The 22,467-nt window shown below is 46.4% G+C and overlaps 1 protein-coding gene and 2 long non-coding RNA genes across 14 annotated transcripts in view; 1 reads left to right on the top strand and 2 right to left on the bottom strand.

The window, feature by feature from the left end:
* Positions 1-11,864, top strand: part of SKI (SKI proto-oncogene) — a 97,933-nt gene extending 86,069 nt beyond the window's left edge. For both annotated transcript variants that reach the window (XM_061450451.1, XM_061450450.1), the window contains exons 3-8: positions 2,841-2,966; positions 3,463-3,578; positions 4,072-4,343; positions 5,379-5,680; positions 7,411-7,641; positions 9,942-11,864. In XM_061450451.1, the coding sequence (XP_061306435.1) occupies positions 2,841-2,966; positions 3,463-3,578; positions 4,072-4,343; positions 5,379-5,680; positions 7,411-7,641; positions 9,942-10,133 (1,239 nt within the window). In that variant the 3' untranslated portion in view covers positions 10,134-11,864. The remainder of the gene's footprint in view (positions 1-2,840; positions 2,967-3,462; positions 3,579-4,071; positions 4,344-5,378; positions 5,681-7,410; positions 7,642-9,941) is intronic.
* On the bottom strand, positions 10,559-15,588 carry LOC133267816 (uncharacterized). Of its 5 annotated transcripts, none has more exons than XR_009742871.1 (4): positions 14,850-15,588; positions 14,169-14,316; positions 11,726-12,944; positions 10,559-11,224 (listed from the first exon to the last, which is right to left on the bottom strand). It is a non-coding gene; the product is annotated as an uncharacterized LOC133267816 (long non-coding RNA). The 5 variants fall into 5 exon arrangements; XR_009742872.1 differs by lacking the exon at positions 14,850-15,588 and having other exon boundaries at positions 10,559-10,987; positions 11,154-11,224; positions 14,169-14,837; XR_009742873.1 differs by lacking the exon at positions 14,850-15,588 and having other exon boundaries at positions 11,726-11,843; positions 12,836-12,944; positions 14,169-14,837.
* Positions 15,589-15,631: 43 nt separating this feature from the next.
* The window catches only part of LOC133267808 (uncharacterized), a 120,342-nt gene continuing 113,506 nt past the window's right edge, over positions 15,632-22,467 (bottom strand). For 2 of the 7 annotated variants that reach the window (XR_009742861.1, XR_009742859.1), the window contains 2 exons: positions 20,196-20,304; positions 17,785-20,093 (listed from right to left, as the gene is read on the bottom strand). This is a non-coding gene — a long non-coding RNA (uncharacterized LOC133267808). Of the gene's footprint in view, positions 15,875-17,784; positions 20,094-20,195; positions 20,305-22,235; positions 22,367-22,467 lie in introns of those variants that run through there. The other 5 variants (XR_009742862.1, XR_009742856.1, XR_009742858.1 and 2 more) reach the window with 4 other exon arrangements.

The raw sequence follows: 22,467 nt of genomic DNA, 5'->3' as shown, positions 1-22,467 counted from the left end.
TGCTGAGGAAGGCAAAGAAGTTACATCAGATTTTCAGTCTTTCTTTTGCAACTTTATGTGTTCCATTATTTGGCAAAGAGAGGAAATGAAATAAACTCCTCAGATTTGAGCCAATACCAGGGTTTGCTGGCTGCTGTGGCTGGGTTGGAAGTGTCAGAGTGGGGTATGCTGTTACCTGGAATCTGTCCTAGAGTGGGATGTAATCCATGAGTCATGTGAAGAGAAGATTTTGTGTTCAGTGTCTAGTCTTGTTCCGCATCTGGGTGTCTTCCTATAGTTGGGAGCAGCTCTGCTTCTGCCTCTTCCAGTATTGGAAGACTACACAAAGCAAGAGACCTGCTTTGGTTATGTATGGGGGGATTTTTTGTTTAGTTCTTGACAGCCACAGTGTTTCTGCAGAGGGAGGGGGCAAAAGTGTTTTCAGTGTCATGTGCACATAGATAGAAATACAGATGAGCAAATATTTAACCAAATGATTACAGGTTGTCATCAGGAGCCTCCTGTTCCATGAGTTTTGGAGATGAACCTCCATTTCTTGACTAACAGCAACACATAGTGCCTTGGTGTTTCCTAGACCAGGTGGGATGCTGCTAGAACTGTTATGTTCTCACATAGTTAAAACAGAACCTAAATACTGTACTGGGACAGGCTTTAAAACCAGAATAACCAGGAGATGATGTGTGTAAACAAAAAGGGACGGTGGATGGAGGGAAAGTCAGCAGCGCCATCACAGCAGCTCAGAAGTGCTATTGGCAGGGGTGCTTTCCGGAGCACAGCTGAAGTGCTTCATCCCTTCAGGCAGCGCTGGTCTGTGAGGAACAGAGTCCTGCAGTGGGAGATGGCTGAAAACCAGAACAATCTGCACACCTCACTTTTCTCTCCCCGTTTCCATCTCAGCGTGAGGAAGCAAACCCATCGTTCCCCCATGCACACACCTTGTTTACTTCTCTTTTTTCCCAGCAGCCAGCTCATGTTCCCAGATCGGTACTGCCTCCTCACACAGGTTAAGCATCACTTCCTAGGTCTCCCGAAATGTGCTCAGAGCCCTCCTGATGGTTGGTGCCAGCCTTGATCTAAAGGGAGAGAAGGGGGGACAGTGGGGAAAGCTGGGCCCTGATCCATTTAAAGACTCAGTGAGGCTCCTCTGTGGCACTGCTCCCCTGGAGCCTGCCTGTGAGCGGGCACTGCTGTTCCCCCCATGCCCAGGGCTGTGTCCCGGCGCTGCCGCTTGCGGGACGCCATTTCTGTGCTGAGCCTTGCCACCTGTTGCCTTTTCCATTCCAAGCCCCCCTTCCTCCCCACCCTCCTTCTGGCCCCCTCCCCACACAGCTCACATCCCCAGCGGAGAGGGCTGGGATCAGTAGTCACTTGCCAAATACCTTTCAAATGCTGTCACTAATTCTGCACAGGCAGCATCTCTGAAAGCAAAACCAAATCTTTTCCAATGCATTGTCCTACTAAAAGAGTCTAGAAATGCCTTTTCTGAGGCAAGTTAGATGGGAGGGACTGTGCCATAGCCCCTTCCTGAGCCAGCCCTAGGGGAGCCCGAAGCTGTGCCGAAAAGAATCCTCTGCAAGTCCATTGAAGCTAGCATTTGGCATTGGCTGAGCCCGTGATTTCTCCTAATGGAGGTGTGCAGAAGGGATGGCGTTGCTCTGCTTACACAGCTGCTGGGTCTGCTGGAAGTCAGTTGGGAGTCTGGAGAAGTGCATTGGAACAGTTCTGGTTCCAGTCCTTCATGCGCTCTCCAGGTAAGGTCACGTGGATGGCAGTTTGTAGCAGTGAATAGTCATTTGGAGAAGCAATCTCTTACATTCCCAATTTAAGATGCCTTGAAGGGGACTGATTTTCAGACACAACACATTGGCAAATAAAATCCTCTCCTTCGCTGGCAAATAGACCTGGATTTGAAGCACATCGGGATCTCGGAACATTGCCATGCCTGGGTCTTACAGACCCACCTGTATAAATACTTGTTTGCCCTCAAAAATCACAGTGAGATGTAAGGATGAAAAAGCTTAATACAAATATGAGCACTTCCAAGCAGCAGGAAGGTAGAGTTTGGAACCGCAAAAAGGGAGAGAAGAAAGCAAGCGGCTGTGAACAGAGGTGGATGTTTCTCTTATTATTTCTAGTCATGAGGCAGTGTAAGGTCCAGAACCTTCTCCCTCCCCGTGTTTGTCCTGGCAGGGCTTCCCGCTGGCATCCCCCGCGCCCCAGTTAAACCAGTAGTTACCAATTTTTTTGCAAGCCACGCTGGGACTGTAGGAATTTTATTCCTCCGCCGTGTTGAAGGAGGGGAGTTGTTTGCCAAAGGCTTTCTTATGCTTGAGGATGATTTATGGGCCAGGCTGAGCCACTTGTGGAAAAGGCAAAGCAGCTCTTGGCAGCACCCCCAGAATCCACTGCAGCTGCAGGGCAGTGAAGTCATCGGCATAACAACCACTGCAAACAGAATAACAAAGTCTGCTCTGTTCTCTTTAAAATAATCTTTCCAGCTCAGCAGCCGCGTTAAACCTCACCTTTCTGCTTACAGAAATGAGAAGAGGCTGATAGTTCTCTGCAGCACAGTGTGAATGTCTCACTTACCTGACTTCCCATCACTGCTGCACCTTCCACACTTCATCAGAGTACTTTAAACGAAGGAGTGAAGCCACCTTATGTCATAATTTGTGTCTGTCCCTTGTTTTTACCCCTTTGCTTGGCCTCATATTTAAAAAGCAGAAAAAAAACCCCAGTGTTTCTTATAAATACACAATTTGCTTTTGCCCCATAACTTGTTTCTAAGCTGATTGCAAAACGAGTAATTCTGACTTTGATTTTTCCTGCCTTTGTTTCAGGTCTCCTCAGATCCTCCTGCTTCCAAAAAGCCCAAAATAGATGACTCTGCTTCCCAATCTCCAGCTTCCACTGAGAAGGAAAAACAGTCCAGTTGGTTACGGTCCTTATCCAGCTCATCTAATAAGGTGATTACTGAATATTTTGTAATAGAGAGAGATCAAATGAGCACAGAGCATCGCTTCACTGAAACCAGGAGAGCAAGAACTTGCCCAGCTTTTCTAAATTCATAACCTTTCTGTCCTTTTCGTAGTAAACACTCTGCTATTCAGTCTTCCAAGTTTCCTCACCATCTTCCTTGATTGTGACCTTGATTGTGACCTTGATTGTGACCATGAAGGAAGCAATTCCTTCGTGCCTTTGAGGTCCAAGAATCCTGCAAGACTCAGGAGCCTTTTGTGGTCCCTGCAAACTTCATGTAGCTTAGTGGCAGAGAAAAACCTGACAGGTTTCACCCTGGTGCAGATAACCTCTTCCAGTGGATCTACTATGCAGGTCCTAGCCAGTCGGGAGAAGCTGTAGAACTAACAGAGTGTGCTGAGAAGCAGGGCGACCGCTCCATTGTGGGTTAGAGTTTTAAAAGACTGCTCATATTCACTGATATTCCTTTCCTCCCCTTCCCAGAGCATCGGCTGTGTCCATCCCCGCCAGCGGCTCTCGGCTTTCCGGCCCTGGTCCCCAGCTGTGTCAGCAAACGAGAAGGATCTCTCAACCCACCTTCCCGCCTTGATCCGGGACAGGTAAGGAAGTGGGACCTGAAGGAAGGCCTGGGCTGGCAGCCAGGGGGATTTATTTGATGGCAGTTGTGTGTTTGTTCCCTTGCCCTGGTAGCTGGTGGCTTTGCAGCTCAGCCGGTTACCGCTCTTGCATGGGATTAAAGAGCATTTGCAGCTGCAGAGTTAATTCACAGAAGAGGAACAAAAGTACTGAGATTCTGTGCATTCACTGAATAGGTTTTGTTGGGTGTACATGCCATAGGAGCCTGCAGTGAAGGCTGCTTCTAAGAATTTATAAACACGATGAGCTGGAGAAGTCACCTCCATGTTTGAGTGCAAAGCACTAAGCAAACACAGGCAGAGTCTGAGGTGGTGTCAGTCAATGGAACTTTGCTGCCAGTCCAGTTTTGGTGTTAACGCGTCGATTGGGAAGCGTTTAAAGCCAAGGACATAGGCTTTAACTGTCTGAGATGACCACCAGAATGACTGTTTCCTTTTGCCTCCCCTTCTAAACCAGTTTCTACTCCTACAAGAGCTTTGAGAATGCCGTGGCCCCCAATGTGGCGCTTGCACCCCCGGCGCAGCAGAAGGTGGTGAGCAACGCGCCCTGCGCCACGGCCGTGTCACGCAGCACCGAGCCTGGCAGCACAGCCCCGGCGCGCAGGAGGAGGCCTGCAGCCGACAGCACAGCCCTGCCCGAGGCAGCAGCCACCACAGCAGCCCCGGCCCCTGCCCCTGAGGAGGACAAGGAATCAGAAGCAGAAATTGAAGTAGAAACCAGGGAAGAATGTGAGTGACCGTTCCGTGTGCCTGGATCTTCATAGGATCCCAGAATGGTTTGGGTTGAAGGGGCCTTAAAGTTCATCCAGTTCCACCCCCCTGCCATGGGCAGGGACACCTTTGCAGCAGAAGTGCTCCGGCCTGTTGTGCTTTGTGTCTGCTGGGTCTTCCTCAGCAATACACAGAGCTTAGCTGTTCAACCTCTGTTGTGTTCAAACACCATTTTGGAAGCTCAGTCTCAATGAGATGTAATAATGCAATCTCAGCTAATACTGAAAACCAAGAACAGAAGCTGGGGGGTCTTTTCCTGGGAGATGAAGGACATCACGGACTAGATGATCTCCAGAGGTCGCTTCCAACCCTAATGATTCTGTGGTTTTGAACCACAGGTGTCCACTGACCTGGAGTATTGTATTAAAGCAGGTCAGTGTTGTGCAAAGGACAAAATGTGTGTGGTGTTCACATAAACCCCATGGGTTGATGTCTGGTCAAGAGGCTTCTGTCAGAGCTCTTTGTGGGATACACACCAGTAGCGCACAAAAATTCCAGAGCAGAGTTTTGTATCAGACAAAGAACATGGTCACGGTGTCAGTACCACATCCATGGGGCTGAGCATATAGAGGAGGAGCCAGAAGGTTCTTAAACAGTGTGCCCACAGCAGGCTCTGGCAAGAGGATGCGGGTGTCAGATAATTGTGCTGCTGGCCTCAGCAGGTCCAGTCCTTGCTCAGGGCAGGTGGTGCATGCAAAGAGGTGACATTTACCCACCGAAAACAGCAGGACCCTGTAGGAACCCTGAAGAAATCTGTTTCTTCACACCCATGGAGAAAAAACCGTGACATAAATTGTGACATAAATTCCAAAGTCACAACTCAAGCAAATTGATTTTCATCGCATTTCAAGTATCAAAGTTTAGAACAGGTATTTTCTTTCTTCCCTTTTTTGTCATTGAATATCGAATGTCTCCTCTGTATGACAGGGACGCAGCATATTGTGAGTTATATTGGATGTTTCTGTATTAATTTTGGATGTTTCTCATTTTCAGTCACCTCCTCCTTATCGTCGCTCTCCTCCCCGTCCTTCACCTCATCCAGCTCTGCGAAGGACATGAGCTCCCCTGGGATGCAGGCCCCGGTGACAGTCAGCAGCTCGTATGAGGTTCCAACACATTCTGACTCTCACAGCAGCGGGCTGGAAGCAGAGCTGGAGCACCTAAGGCAGGCCCTGGACAGTGGCCTGGATACAAAAGAAGCCAAAGAAAAATTCCTCCATGAAGTTGTTAAAATGAGAGTGAAGCAGGAAGAGAAGCTGAACGCGGCCTTGCAAGCCAAACGCAGTCTGCATCAGGTAAGGGTGAAAAATTGCTTTCCCTTGCTACTGCCTGCAAGGCCCCTTTCAGGTAGGAACATTAGGCAGGCTCATGTGAAAAAGAATGGGCTCATTTTTCCCAAGTAGCAACAGCCTTTACTGGGGCACTGCTGTAAACCCAGCCAGGAAACCCAAGTCTTCAGGAACCATTCCAGCATTTTTCAGCTTGCCACCTGTTCTTGCCCTGGGCTCTAATCCCGAGGGACCAAAACCAACATCTTTCCATCACTGAAAGAATCTTTGAGCCCAGCGCAGATCAGTTTGTTCTCATTGCAGTGAACTAGAAACCCTGAACCTACTACCAGGGTTTTGGGGGTTGGGTTAAGTAAATAGGTAAGTCTTCAGAGCCAGGTTGAATGGGGCTTGGAGCAACCTGCTCTGGTGGGAAGGTGTTCCTGCCCATGGCAAGGGGTTGGAACTGGGTGAGCTTTAAGGTCCTTTCCAGCTCAAACCAGTCTGGGATCATATGAAAGACTTGTAAGTAATATATATTTAAAGCTGATTTTTAAATATCTGAGCTCAATGCAGTGTGTACTTAAAGTGAAGCAGGAGTTACAGGTGGTGGTTGATGAAGAGCTGAGTGCTGAGGCATTAAAAGCCTGTTGGAGTGGGGGGGAGCAGTGCCAGGCACGGCACCGTGTCCGGAGTGGGGCAGGGCTGAGCGGCTGCAGCCGCCTGGGGAAGTGAGACAGGGAAGGAGTGAGTTTCCCATGACCCCAGTGCAGCGTCCGCTGAAGGGAGCGATGCTGCGAGGGGTGACTCTGACACCGGAAATGCTGCTTCTGGGGAAAAACTGCACTAATTTAACCATCTGGGAGACAGACTTTGGTGCACTCTGGGACCCTTCTGGGCTTGGGAGGCCTTTCAACAACAGCATTATCAGCTCAGGACTTTCTGCCACTGTAGCTTTAGGTTCTTTATCATTATCACTTCCGTTAATGGCTCTCTTTTGGATTTGAGATTTCAAGGTAACAGCTTCTGTTAAGAACGTGGACAGTGAGAGTGGCAATTTCCAGAGCAAAGCATGGTTTTCATTTGGCTGAAGGTTTTAGCCCAGGATTTTCCAGATGCTGGGATAGAGCCATCCATCGGTGGGTTGTCAGGGGACTCAGGCTCCACACCAGCCACCTGGAGCACAACCAGAACTGCCTAGAGTTAGACAGATCGCACCTTGGTTTTCCCATACTTGCCTTAAGTGGATTTGGGGCAGGGCGGAGCTTGGTAAAATGGAACCGCTTCCCAATGCCTTCAGTGAGTAGGGAACAGCATTGCTGCACACAAAGGGCATTCATAAACTGCATGTATCACAACACTGTGCATCTTCAGTGTCTTCAGTTGAAGGGCAGGCACTGCAGTTGGTGGGTTTGGAACTTGGAGCAAGCGTAGAGCACGCGGCTCATAGCGCTCTCCAACTGCAGTTCATCTTTATTCAGTCACAGATGGTCACAGCTATTTTGCGTGACAAAGCAAAATGTGGCTGTAGTGTAGAGGTTTTTATTACCCAAGAATTCAGAGTATCTTGAGTGCAGGATCTCATGTTGATTTAAAGCAGGAGAGTGTATGTAAAGTTCAGAAGGAGGTTTAGACATGAGCTGCCTTGGTCATAACCAGCAGAAGTTGGTAACTGGGTTTGGACCGCTCCCTGCGCACTTCTGTTCCCATGCACTGACTCAGTTTGTGCTCACAAGTGAATGGCTTTTGTATTCTAGGAGCTGGAGTTCCTACGGGTGGCAAAGAAAGAGAAACTGAGAGAAGCAACGGAGGCGAAGCGCAACTTAAGGAAGGAGATTGAACGTCTGCGAGCTGAGAATGAGAAGAAAATGAAGGAAGCGAATGAGTCTCGGATACGACTGAAGAGGGAACTGGAACAAGCCAGGCAGATCCGGGTGTGTGACAAGGGCTGTGAAGCCGGCAGGCTCCGCGCCAAGTACTCAGCCCAGGTAAGACCTGCACACCAGGAGTATTCTAATTCTAGCAGCCATAACTGACCCTTCCTGTGGGTAGCTCAGGTGTCTGTTCCCTAATGGCAGTGGCCTTCTTGTGTCTGGTGCGACACAAGCCCAGCTCCTGCCTGTGCAGGGTCTTTGCCCCCATCACGGTGGCTCACAGCCCTAAGGCAGTGTTCTGTCTGTCAGGCCTGCAGGTCTGCCCAGCACTGGGCACGTTTGTCAGTCGGACATCACCATTTACAGAGACAGACAAACGCTGGCCAGGATTTCAGTTCCACTTGCAAGCAGTGGGTTCTGAAGGATGGGCAGGCTTGGCTTGGCTGAATTTAAATTCACATACACACACGCCATATTTGGAGGCTTACCTGCTACATACACACTTAAAGGGACTCCTCCAGAGCATGTTTAGTGGAAGAACTTTTCTACCAGGTGCGTTGTTGCACACACGTGCTTTATAGCGTGTTGTTACCCAGCACATGAGCTGCAAACAGCTCCTGTGGTCACTTTAAGGGAGGGGGACAGGCAGAGGTGCAGCCCGCAGCTGGGCGTGGGAAGGGGAGCGGTGCTCTGCCAGGGCTGGGAGAGCTTCTGCGGGTGCAGCAGCAGGAAATGATGTGGGCTTCCTCCTGCCCTCGCAGGATGTCTCGCTGATAAGAGGTGTCCAGACTAAACATAACCAGGCCATGGTGCCGCGCTGGGCGTTACCGGCAAGCTGGCTTCCACCCGGCAGCAACCAGGGCAGGGCACCAGCAAGTGCTGGTAATGTGGGACTATTCCCTGTGAAGGAGTAGAGGAGGCTTCCTGATGTGAAAGGCTGAAGTCAGTCACCTCAAAAAGCTGAATATCCATAGGTTTGTCCTTCTAGAGCAGCCTGAGGACACAGCACAGCCCTGCCAGTGCTGCGTTGGGGCAAACACCTCATCACTACCAATGCCTCAGGACCTGGGGCTTTGTCTGGCAGCTCCCTCAGAGATTTTTGGATGGAACTGAGTGGAAAAATACCTCCAGTAACTTCAAAGCCTGAAGCTTACAGAGGTCCATCCATATGACTTCAGCTCTGGAGTCATGTAAGACATTTTAAAGCAAGGCTTTCTAGCCCCTTCCCTCTTGCATTTGGCGGCACAGGGAGAGTTCATCACTTCTGGTTATTTTTGCAGAAACCACAATTCTCGAGACAGGCTCAGTGTGAGAGGAAAAGCTTCAGGCTGCAGGGGAGGAAGTAACACAACAGATTTGGGGATGTAAATGTGTAAGTGCCGAAGTACTCGATGGCCAATACCTACTGCACAGCAGTGTGCTTTAGGCCTTTCTGTGCTCTTGGCAGTGAGATCCCAGCCTGGACAGGTGGGGGCTTTATGGTGCGTTAGCCCCAAATGGCTGTCTTTCCTTTCCTGTTAAGTGGCAGTCCTTGGTAACAGCTGATCTTAGCTGTTCGCAGCCTAAAACTGTGTATTTCAAACCGGAGCCGCTTTTCCCATCTTTACACCTTTCTCTCCTGGAGCTTTAGGTTAGTTACCAGGAAGTACAGAATGGGAAGGGTGAAATCCATTTCTGAGCAGTTACTACACCTTAGGGCCTGTTCCACCCCGTTCCTTCCAACATTTAGCTTCTTACTTACACATTGAAAGGATGGGCATTTTCCCTGTTGCTTGGAGAGGTTCTGTTCATTCAGAGGACGTGCTGCATCCCAGCTTCCTCATGTCCATGCTCACACCCCCTTGCCATCTACCCCACCCCTCCACATCCTCCACACCCATCTCACCTCCTTACAGTTCCTTACATTTGAGGGTCTCAGAGGATACTGCAGCTGCTGTTGTTGGATATTAATCTATAGCTGAAACCTCAGGCCTTGTACAGGGGTAACTGAGGATGTCTCCAGTCACTCATATTAATAACCATTGTAAAAGAACTGCAAGTAAATTTACCTTTGCAAACTCAGCTCATTGATTAGTGAGCTGAGTTGCTTTCTGCCTGGAGAAAGAGTAGGAATGGGTAAGTAGCGACCAGAGTTTGTCACATTAAGGCACTGAACTGTTCTGGTTTTTCACCCACCTTTATGAAGGTTCATGTGATGCACTTCATAATTGTACAGCAGCATGCGGAAGGAAGTAGGGAAAAGGGAATTAATTCCTTCCTCACCTTGACTTTGACAGTGGTATGTCTGGAAGTCCATGGCTTTATGCTCTCCTCCCTTTGTGCAAAGGCCCTGGTCTGTGTTAAAGTCTACAGACCCACACTGGAGCTCAAATACTAAAATAGTTTATTATGTTTCTTAATGTGCTTTTCTGCAGATTGAGGACCTACAGGTCAAGCTCCAGCACGCAGAGGCCGACAGGGAGCAGCTCCGCGCTGACCTGATGCATGAAAGGGAGGCTCGGGAACACTTGGAAAAAGTAGTCAAGGAACTTCAGGAACAACTGTGGCCTAAATCAAGCAGTCAACCCCCCAGCAGCGAAAACACAGCGAGCGCCCTTGAGAACTGACCCACCCCTCGAGTCCACCAGAGCTGCACAGTAAGAGAGGACACGTGGGGACGTGTGTAAGTGCATGTGTGAGTACTTGTGTCATGGCACACAGGGCTCTGAATATGGATTTGTACTAGTTGGAAGGCAAATGTTACTCTCTCTAACTGAAGCACTGAATGATGCCTCTTTTTCTCCCCGATCCATATAGCACAACATCTTACTGTGCCTAGAAAACACAAAGTGTTTATAAACAAAATACTTTTGAGTCCACAGCAAATTTTCTACTGGCAAACTCCAAGCAAGCAGCATCGTCCAGCTCAAATCAACGCAGGCAAGTGGGGTAGGGGTTTTATGTTGCCCTATTGCCTGTTGGAACATTTTGGAATTCAAAAACAAACTTTTCTTATAAGCTATTTAAAATAATTCATTACACAGACTTAGTATTAAAAAATTAATGAGATTTTTATAATGAACCTTTCAAAGCAAAACAAAAAACAACCTTCGATGCACAATTTTTAATGACTTGTTACAGGTTTGGGGGTTCTCAATGCAGAAGCCCTCTGGTGATGATGCCATTTCATTAGCAGTTTTCCAGCCACCTCGGAAGCCATCAGTTTAATCCTGTCATGGGTATATGACAATTTCGGAGTGCTTTGATTTTTAACTTACTTAGAAAGAATTCTCTTCATTTCCTGTCCTGAAGACAAGAAGCAAGGGAGATGCAGGACTGGAAAGAGGGAGGGGGATGAGAAGACTACGCACTATACTTACAAGCCCAGCCTTACAGACTTCAGTGTTTGACATCACACCATCGTTTCTAAAGACATCCTCACTACTCGGTGTGTTCAAAGGACTCGCTTCATCCAAGAGCACTTCAGCTTATGGAAAAGAAAGAAGGAAATGGATAATCCGTTAAGTAAGTCAGTTGAGAAATAAAGCAAAAGATGAACGCGTTTTGAAGCCATTCTGAAATCTTAACGTCAGTTTTCTGGAAAACTCACCTTTGTTGCACCATCTTCCCATAAATTCAGTATTTACCTGCTTTTTACTATGAACCGTCAGTCCAGAGTTCTGTGCACAAGGGGAGTGCAACATCGCGTTATGGGATACTACAGACAAGAAAACATGTTTGCTGCTGTGAATAAGCCTACATCATTGACAAAACAAAACTTTTTTGTTTTTAAAAAGAGAAATTACTTTAATTCTGGGATCCCAGCCGCAGCCCCAGGGCCCAGGTGCAGGCTGCAGGCACTGCAGCTCGCTGGGGGGTGCTGGTCAGTTTTCAGTTGGTTTTTCGTTAAACTGCACTTTGTCGGGATCTTACTCTGCGTTTTATTCCACATTTCTCAAGTTTACAAGCTGAGCAGTCCAGGCTCTGCCCCACTGGGCAGGCGTGGGAATCATCAGCCCAGTTTTCCACCAGCTGCCACCTCGCACCATCACCCACAGGAGCATCCCCCGGGGTGGAATCCTGCCCACATGACTTCCCCAGCGGGGTTTGAGTCCCGCTGAGCTCGGGAGGCAGCGGAGACGCTCCCAGAAGAGCTGAACAAAGAACGTTGGTGCTTTACTGAACAAGAGAAAAGTTCTTTTCACCCCTGAACACTCACCTGTCACACTCGAGCTCATCAGCAGAACATGAACAAATTGATCTGGGGCTGCAGATGTGCCTTCCAGCTCGTTTTAACTCTCAGCATCTTCTAGAGGCAACGCTGACACTCTGGTGACCTTACAGAATAAAAGGAAAAAGATTAAAAAAAGCCCCCCCCAATGGGTCATCCTCCCCAGAAGTTACTCAAAACAAAGAACCATTATTTCCGGTAATCTTTATTTGCTTTTGGACATTACTGCAAACTCTGTAAGCTTACAGATTATTTCTCAGTAGACAGAAAGCGGCTTCCAATCCTGAAATTATCCTATTTACTTACAGTACATTAGAGAGATTTTTTTTTTTCCTAAACAAGAGCTGTTTGCTTGAAACCATTATATAATAACCATTATAATAACTGTGAGCATTAACAAAGAAGTTCATATATATGTTTTTAGGTACAAAAAAAAAAAGAAGAAATATGAAAGGAGTAGAATTACTGGGACAATGTAAAACTGTTGGGAGCAAGAAACAGTTCCACCAAGTAAATGACGGGAAACTGTCCGCTGATCCAGGGTTCTGCCCTCGTGCGTTTGGGATGCCAGAGACTGAGGCTAGTGCAGGTCTCCTCCTCTAAAGTGCAATGCAAAAGGAATTTTGATTATGCTTAAGCAGGTTTTTTTTTTAATGTGTTTTGTTGGTTTTGGTTTTTTTTCTTTGTATGTTTTTTTCTGCGATATTAAATCATATGCATGGAATTAAAATCTCTGCCATAAGTATATTCATTAATGGGCATTATTACTGTCTTATGTAAAGGGTTTATTTTGTTATGCAGTATGCATAAAAATGTTCTCAGCCTTATGATTTCCAGCTCTGTATTATTCACTTATTTGTTCAAGGGAAACAGAGTAACTTTAGCTCTAGTTGATGCTGGATCAGCACTCACCTCCTCTGCTTCACTGCCACAGTATGAAATTACACCGAGGACACGTACATCCCCCCAGCACCTTTGACCCCTCACGGTTTACATTTGGTTCCTTTGGGGTTTTCACCTGCTCTCCCCTTGTGACCCAACAAGAGCTGGCACCGTGCCTGCCTCCAGCCACCTCTTCCCGGGAAGTGGCTCACTCACCCGCTGCCCAGGACACGGTGGCTCTTTCTGAGTGTACAGGAAGCAGACGCAGTCACTGGCACAACGTCTGCTCTGCAGATGATGCTTTTAGCTCCTAAATGAATGAATTCTGCATTTTTAACCCGGAGCAGTGCATGGGCTGATCTGTCAGTAGTAAATGGTCCTAACAGCCACCAGCACCTGTGCTTCACGTGAGATGGGCCGGGCAGTGTTCAAGGCCAGGTTGGATGGGACTTGGAGCAAGCTGCTCTAGTGGAAGGTGTCCCTGCCCGTGGCAGGAGTTTGGAACTGGATAAGCTTTAAGGTCCCTTCAACCCAAACCGTTCTAAGATTCTATGATTAAGATTGGCAAGAAAGAAGCCTACAAATTAAAGTTACAACCATTGTTACAAACCTGTTGTGCCCTTTTGCCAAGCATTATAGCAGTTCCATGATCTGACAGATGAACTTTACCATGGTTGAGGTTCATGCTCAATAGCATTTGATCCTTGGGAGTGAGAATGTTCTATAAAAAACACTTGCATAAATTCAGGTTTAAAATCCAAAAGCCTAAATAAGGTGCAGGAAGACTGGGAACAAGTGTTCCACACCAGCAGCTAGTTGGCAGGAGAGGCATGAAGGACAGGAATTCCATCCTCAGGAATTCTGTCTTTCTGAAGTACATTTTACCATTTATTTCTGCTGAACACGGAATTGATTTCCAATTCAGAATTCCTGAGCGTGCCATTCATTTCCACATCCTCAGCAGACAGCCCCAGAGACACTAACTTCCAGAAGCGGGCTGTCAGACGGTGGGAATCTTCAGCAACCCCCCCTTGGGCAGGCTGGAGGTGGGGAGTTGTGTGTGTAATTTCAGGGAGCACCCGCTGGCGGGGAAGGGCTGGGCTTGTCCTTGGGCTCACTCCGGGTCCCGCTGCATTCCATGTGCACTCCAGCCCCGGAGGGCAGGAACTGTAAAGTCCCAGCTTCGCCTTTCATCTGCTCGTTAGTTTCCTTTAAGAAGTTAACAGGGAGAAGAGGTGTTTCCTACAGGCTGTTGACTCTCCCTCTGCTTAAAAATATATTACTTAATACTTGTATATTCAGTTTAATTACTCATTGTTTCTATTACTGAAAGAAGACTTAACGAAGGGAAAAAAAAACCAACAGCAATAACATTCATATCTATGGAGCAGCTAACTCGTATACATAATATTCTGCTTTTCAAACAGAACTAGCCAATGTAAAAAAAGAAACAGTTAAAAGTCAAGTCAACCTGTAAATACTTGTTTTCATTTTACACTGTTGTATTATAAGTGTATATGGTGTTTACTTTTTCAAAACTCTTTCTTACCTGGTAGCTGTCTTGTTTTATGAGTTGTGTTTTTAACTGAGAAGAACCTTTGCTGTCTGTGAGGAACAACACAACAAACCCTTTTTGGAAGCTGCCGCTGTGGGTTCGCCCTCCTCCACCATTGGCATTTCCTTTGTCCTCGTTTTCACTGTAAAGTATTTTATTACCAAAAGATTGGTTCCTTTCCCCTCTGCCCCCATCAGTCCACGTGTTTTAGAGAGGTTTTTTGTTGGTTTGGTTGTTTTGTTTTGGGTTGGGTTTTTTTTTAATCAAAAGAACTCACAGAAATGACATTTTTTCAACTGAAGAAAAATGAATCTTTACATTTATAATAGCCAATAGCATTTCAGCACATTTTTGTTATCCTGGTCTCTCCTATGCTGCTGCTAATGACAATATTATGACTTACTCTACTATTCTAGAACTATTTTTATGTAAGTAATGTATGCTTTCTTGTTTATAAATGCCTGATTTAAAAAAAATAAGAAAAAAGCTTGGCATATTTATCTATTTCGCTGTGTACCTTGATAGTCCTTTTCCACCCCTTTTCCACCCCTTTTCCACATCCCCTCCCCTCGAAGCAGATAATATTGTAAAATAAAGGACTTTATGAGATTATGTATGAAAATAGCTATGCTTATATACCACAGTGACTGAATGTACAGTGTATAGACGCATTACCTAAAATAAAATTGTTTGTCCAGAAAAGAATCAGTAGCAGTGCTTTGGTTTTTGGCCTGGCTGTGCTGGAGCTCAGTGTTCGGGTGAGCGCGTACCCGTGTCCCACAGCAGGTGAGGTACCTGCTCGAATGGCCAGTGCTTTGTCATTTGAAGTTAAACCCCCTGCACAGACAGGAACTAGATACCCGCACGCGTGTACCCGATGGTTACTGCCATTGGCCTTGTGTGTGTTGTGCATGGAGAGGTCTGCAAAGCACCAGTGGAGGTGACCACGTGCTGGTAAAGCCCTGGCCTTACCTCAGTGCTGGGAAGGAGGCCCAGGCCAAGCTCCCCAAGGGAAGGTGTGAGATGGGGGGCGTTGCCTCCTGGGGAGAGATGAGTGATGTCCCTGGCTTGGACACTTGCAGGCACAACCTTCACTAGTGCCTCACATGATGTGTGCCACCACAGAGGGATGGTGACAGAAATGTTACTGCATTTTAATTCTACTAGATGGGGATTTAGTGCATGTGCAGCCAAGTCATATAAGACAAGGCTTATAAATTGTCTAACCCATTGTAGCTTGCAGGCCAATGGAACTCGTCCACATAGTCATCCTCTGATAGACACATATACACACCCTCACATACACCAACCACCAAACCCCATTTTGTCTGTAGGTGGAAAGAGCACTGCAATTGCAGATGTTGGAGGGATGCTCAGCTTTCCTGGTGTGCTTTAGCTTTTCTGGCATACCTAACACCCCCCCCCCCCCCCCGAAAAAATAAAAATAAATCAATCACCTTACCACCTTCAATGGGCCAAGGTGCACCAACCACCTGCAGCTGAGTCAAGACAGCCCCTCCTTCATGCTGTTCCACACACAGCCTGGTATAATCCTCTTGAAGGCATCATTTAAACAGAGCCATTTTCAGGTCTGCACATGATGATACGGTAAAGGAGAATGGAATTCCATTGGAAGCGATGTGTACTGCTTCATGGGGGAAGTCCAGCACTGCAATGAACTGTCTGTTGAATGCAGAGAGCTGTAAGCATATAAAAGTTTGTACTGGGTCAAAGAAAAAGAAATACAAGAGGGGAAAAATGCAAAAAAGCAGGAGATGGAAACATGTTAAAGTCATTCTCTCATGGTTTTCTGAGAAATGGCTGCAGAATTTCCACAGCTCTGGTACATTTCTTAACATGCCCTTGTAAAACATCGGAAAAGCCAGGGAATGATCAAACAGCTTAGACAAAAATATCTCTGCTTCCTCTTTGTGACTCACTGCAGCCTGCTTTGTGAGGGGCAGTCGGAGCCATGCCCCTCCTGCTCTTGCCAGAACTGCCCAGGATGTGTTCAGTTTTGTGCATTCTGAATGAGTGCTCTTCACCAGGGACCAACTGCAGCAAAACTGCACTGCCAGAGTTTGCAAGAGCTTAGGAGTAAACCTTGTTTGGTTTAGTCCCCTTCTGATGTTAGCTGAGGCTAACTTGGAATTAAGGCTTGGCCTCGCATATGGAAATCTCCAATGCCTGAAAATCCAGCTATCCAGTCCTATTGGACTCCATCCCTATGCTTGGACTATCCCTTTTCAGCTATCCCAAATTTATCTGGCTACTCTATGCTAGGAGCTTTCATTTAACTGATCTAGATTACAAGCACAAACACACAAAGCAAGAAAACGTGTACTTCATTTGCCTCCTCCACTGTCCTGAGCACAAGACTGTCCAATGGGAGCTGTACACCCGAGGTGACTGTCAGAGATCCCACAGAGCTCTGGGTTAGTGCTGGCAAAATTTGAAGAGACCCACACCATTACTATCTTAGTTTTTTCCCCAGTGGCTTATGTATAAAACCAAAAATCACACAAAACCCCCAGAGCTTCTCCTTTGCCAGCTGCAGCTGTGTATCAAGGGTGCCAGTTTCATCTCACAGTGGAAATGAGGTGTTCAGATGTGGTTTGTGAGTGAACAGGCAGTTGGGGACATACTGGGAAGAGCCAAAGGCATTAAGTGGTACCTGCCAGAGAGTTTCTTACTGGGCAGCAAGAAATGGAGGTGTCCACACCACTTATGGTTACTCGTAGAAAGCTTTTCTTTTACTCCATTATTCCTCACCTCACCTGGATTTGTGTAGCCCTTCTTTTGGCAACTTGCCTCCACCGATGCAGCTGCAGTTCAGGCACTGCCCATCACTGCAGTGAGCCACAGGTAAGGAGCACGGCTCAGTAAACTGCTGCCCAGTCCCCAACCTACAATCCAGGGATCTGTTCATCCCGAGCACTACAAAACTCCTTTGAGACCAGTTGATACTCAGAATTCACCTAATGCTGGCAGTGCACACAGAAACCTGCCTTGCAGACTGTGGCGTGCTGAAGTACCCCTTGAGTTCAACTTCATTTCACAAAGTGGAAATAGTTTAGAAGTCTAACAGGGGCCCCAGCCCCTCTGTGCTCAGTTCCCAACAAGTCCTTAGCAAGCTACAGGCCCTGCCCTGATGAACTTTCATTCAACAGGAACAAAGGGGGGAAGGAGGGGGAGATCAGCAGCCAAATGAGCTGAACTGCCCCACGCTCAAACCAGCTGCTGGACATAGAAACCAAAGTCAAATTTCCTGAGGCCTGAGGTAAAACATCTTCATGGCTCATTCAACAGCCACTACGGAAAAAAGGGAAACAAAAAAACCCCCAACCAAGCCCATGTACATACTCTTGGAGCTGCTCATTCTGAACATGGTCTATACACTGTAAACAAAAATGCTCTGAAAGAGGATTAAACACTAGTTCAGCACTGCACCTCAGTCCTTCCCATTTTAGTGCAAGCAGCACCCTTTATACCAAACAGATGGAGCAAACGGAAAACTGAACCCATAAAAACAATGGAGTAGAGGCTTGGTAGGGATTTTCAGTAGAAAAGGTGAAAGCCCTTGTTACTGCCGTGGTATCCAAACTGCTTTTTACATGCTCCCATGTTCATTTGTTGAAAAGATACTACAGAAATACACCTTGGCCAATGTGCAAGGAAGGTATAAAGCTTGCAGAAGATGATAGGAACCAGGGAAGCAGTAAAAAGCCAGGAATGTCAGAGCTGATGATGAGATGTGAGTAATGTGGCTCCAAAGGCGCTGTCAGTAGGAAGAGAGCACAAATACAATGAAACACAGCTGTGTGACATATACTCTGGGGGAATTTTTATTAGATGGCTTATGTGCACTTTAAGCACACCTGACTGCAATGCAGATTCCCACACACACTTACTTGGGAGGCGGAAGGTTTCCACAGATCTCTGCACTGGCCTGGTTTAGGTGAACTGTTCTGTCCAGTACCCACAAGTTGTCTGGCTCATCTGCTTCAACTTACTTTTGCATCTGCCGAGTCAGCTCCAATCCAGAACCTTGAGGATTTTATGCTTTTAGGTCCCCAGAGCCTCTTCTGCCTAAGTTGTCCTGGTCCTCCAGCCCCCAGCACTCTCCCCAGATGAGAACTCTCTCATTGCACATACGCGTCAACGGCGGGATAAAAACCCTGCAACACAAGAGGGAACCTACATGGGCAAAAAGAAACCAAGGTTTTACTGCCTTGAAAGGAGGTCAGATTTGTTCCAAAATCTGCTCATTTCTGTAAATATTATAAAGACTTTATGTTTGAGTTATCACTATGCTTTTGTGAAGAAAATCATAAACCCATAATGTTGAGTTCACAAACCAAGAGCAGGCACATGGGCTGTCAACAGGACTCCATTCCAAACCCAGTAACAGTAGATGCTCTGGAGCTGCAGGAACTCCTTTGCTGGCTATTTGTCAAAAAAATGGCATTAAACCCCTACTTCATGAGGCAAAGGTCTAAAACGAGGTACTATACCAAGCACTAACAAGCTGTTGGCCACACAGCCCACAGACAAAACTGGTTTGATCAGTACAAATAGATTCTGTTTTGTAGCATCCTAAGTGACAATCTCCCTGCTGTTGTCTAAATGGATCTACAGTCGTATTTGCTTATATACCATGCAGGAAGCACCTACTGAACAGCTCCATAAATATACTGGTGGCCTTTGAAATGTCAATTGCAAACCCAGGAAGGGAAAGTGTTGTTTTGCAGCTGGCAACTCTGTTAAACTCTCCTGAACCTCGCTCCTGGATTTCAACAGTGCTTGGCAAAATGAGTACGCAGTTAGACATACAGAACTGAAATTTATCCTTCCAACCCATAAGGCAAGTGCAATGAGAAGCAGATACACTCAGGGAAGCAAAACACCAAACCCCACAGCAATAAGCTGCATTTCCTTGCATATTAAAACCCCCACCCAAAACCTCCTGACCTCAAGAGCCATGAACTCTCAGTACATCTCAGTACTGGGTCACATGCTTGCGCAGCACGGCTGCGCTGCCAACAGACTCAGCACGTGCACCACTTCTAAACACTAGTTTCGCTAGCACTGCCTCCAGGGAACCCATTAGTGTTATCTTTGCTGTTGCTTTCTCTACAGCCCTTGCCTGTATAAACTGGGATGTGGCGAGCAATGAGATACTCTTGGCTATACCCAGAAAAAAAGTAAAAGAACATGAAAAGATACATTAAGACCATGAGCAGACACAAGAGTCACAAGTGGTGCTACCAGGTTAAAGGCTCTGGGTGCTGCTAAGTTCTGAACTCCTTTTGCACACACAAGTTCCACTGACATTAGTAGGTGCCCAAGAAATTGCCAGTGAGGAGAACGAACCCTCAGCTCCTACCTGCCTTGCCCATGAACTGAGCTTAACTACAAACAGACTCTTCAAGCTCCAGCTCTTGCACTGTGTAAAGCAGGGATCCCATGCTGCTTAATTCAATTTGGCAGATAACATTGGTGAAAGGCATTGATTTCTTCCCTCACTCCCCTCTTCCATCAATTTTCCCAGATAAGAAGCCTGTGGCTCAGACCCTGCTGGTGACGGATGCCTTGTAATTGCTTTGAATGGATTATCACCAGACATCTAGCAGGCATTTACAGGGCTACAGCTGTAATCAGAAACAGTCTCACCCAGTAGAAGGGCTCTGAGGAAGAGACATCTGTCTCTGTTGCCTCTGCCTTGTCTCTCTGTTCTTGCACTAAGCCTAACTTTATGCTTTTAATACAGCAATATCTAGGACATCCAACTGACACCAGTGTCCAGAGAGGCTATGTGCTATTCAAACCCCAGTAACCCATCTCTGCTTCTGACCAGGCTATGAGAGGACTGTCTGAAAATCCTGCTGAAATCCTGCATTTGGCTAAAGAAGTATCCACCTGTTTCAAAGAGGAACATTACCAAAAAATTGGGAAATCAGAAAATACATAGTCTGTTCTGGCAATTACTGGCTAACAGACATTAGATAAGACACTTCTTACCTCAGCTCACTGCTGCTTTTCTCCCTCTGCCTAGGCTAAATTGTCAGTAGTTTGCTTACAGAGATGACAGTGACATTCTAATTTGCTATTTGGAATTCAATTTGTATGGCTGGGGGGAGAAACAACATGAATAAGGAAGTGTAAGAGACTGACATAGGAACAAAATGAAGCACTTTGATCTACTGTATTTTGTATTAATTGTACAAGCATATGTAGCTGCCCAATATCAAGAGGTTGTAGATCCACATCCATGACTGAACTTAAACTGAAAATTTGATCAACATTAACCAAGTTATTGACCCTGCAAAGTTTCATTAGGGGTAAGATAAGGAATAAGCCTCAAGACATTTATCTGATTGTTCAAAGACTCAAGTCACTTGTGCAGCTTCAGCTTGGTCAGCCTACGTAGGCACCTACATGTGCAGTGGTACTCTGATAAGAAAGGCTTTCGTGTTTAGTACAAACAGTACGAGCTTCATGCTTCCAATCTTTAATTCTAACTAAAAATCAATTTTACTTTGAAACAAGTCTCATCTAACACTGTGTTCCAGCAAAAAGCTCCCTCTGCTATCTTTGAAAACAACACAAAACCTTTCCCGGAGCAAACAAAGAGTTGCTGTCAGTGGTGCTTGGATCCTTCCCTGCATGCTCCATACCTACTTGTCTAACAAAACACTGAAGGGGCTCATTTTAAGTGATGCTAATTTCCCAGAGCTCCACTGAATGATAACTTGGAATGCATCATACATGTGCAGAAATTGACTGATATAAAAAGGGAGCTTTTTAAACATCACACAACACAACCAGTAACACAAGAATTCTTCACAGTCTCTGCACCTTGAAAAGCAGAATAAAGGTGGGAAAGAGGGGCTGGTGGATTTGCCACCACAACGTGTACAAACTGACTATGTAGGGCTTGTGCAGCTGGGAGATAATGTGCTTAGCAGGTCACTGGCTCTTAAGCACTGTGTTATCTCTCTGTAACATACACCTTGTTGTGTCTCACTGCTTAATTACAGCCGATATGCAGGCCATAATATTGCTTATCATTAGTCAGAGGATGACAATTACAATATAAGATTAAACTGTTTTCTTCTTTTCTTCAGACAAGTCTCTGTATGACACTTCCTTAGCCCAAGAAAAGACTTGCACATGCAGAACAAATCCATATGCTAATTGGTTCTGTGCCCCTCAGAATGACGTATAATTTGGGAAGCTTGCGTTGCATGATGAACTCAACACTGCACAGAGCCTACCCCTGAACCTTCAGGGTCAGCTGGTCAGCTACAAGCCTGAAGAATTTCCGGACAGCAATAAAGACAACGGGATGTTGTGATCCTCTACATGGGACAGGTCTCAGCCTGGTGATTGTCAAGAGCAGTGCCTCGACTTGCAGTAAGCTCAGGCCTTCCCTTCAGTCATCACTTCCAACTCGCCTTCTGCTCTGTCAGCTTCACCCGCTCTTCATTCCTCTCTTCCCCGCTTTCTAAAATGGCCTGCTAGTGTTTTAGATGCTTGTGTCAGAGGCAGAGGCGCAGCTGCATGCACCCATCCTCCCCCCACTATCGCATTACGATGCACTGCAGGATTTTGGGGTCGAGTTCAGAACACTGAAGTACATACTTGATTTGAGAACAGTGTCCCATGCATCCCAAAGCCTTTTTGCTTTAGCAGGGCTTTTGTTTCACAAATGGACCCAGTTAACAGAGATCCTGGAGTTGGGAAGTAGCTTGGAATACTAGACTATTAAAGGAGCAGCAAAAAGTGCTGAGTCTGCTCAAGCTGAACTGTCACTGAGTAGCGACACCCTTCTCAAGAAAACCAGATGTGTTATTCTGCACAAACAACCCAAAGACTTAATGATGACTTACAAATATTCTGCACTAAAATCCACAGTGGCCTGAGAGATTTAACTACTCATCACCAACAACAAAGCTTAAAGACTGAGTAACCACTGCATTTCTGTACCTCTGCTAAGCATTTACAAGACTCCCTCAGAGAAAAAGCCTTTAACTCCTGAACACAAATGTGATAACATACAGTTGTGATGACTCCTAATGTCAGAGGTCAATGGCTTAAACCTCGTGTCCTGTAGTTTGTCAACTCCCATTTATGGTGCCCAGCACAACACTGGCCCATAAATCTTGCAAAAATGTGTTCTGATCTTTCACCTGCAGTGGATTAAAAATAGCCCAGAGCAAGAGCTTTTAGCATTTTGTCATAGCAATCTCTCTGTCAAATGTGATAGATAGCCAGCTACACAGAAAAAGAA

This window comes from Pezoporus flaviventris, unplaced genomic scaffold (assembly GCF_033815535.1).
Source record: "Pezoporus flaviventris isolate CSIRO_AGI_PZ_B2104156 unplaced genomic scaffold, CSIRO_AGI_Pfla_v1 ptg000009l, whole genome shotgun sequence".
Classification (NCBI taxonomy): Eukaryota; Metazoa; Chordata; class Aves; order Psittaciformes; family Psittacidae; genus Pezoporus; species Pezoporus flaviventris.
This window is presented reverse-complemented; position numbering and strand designations above follow the sequence as displayed.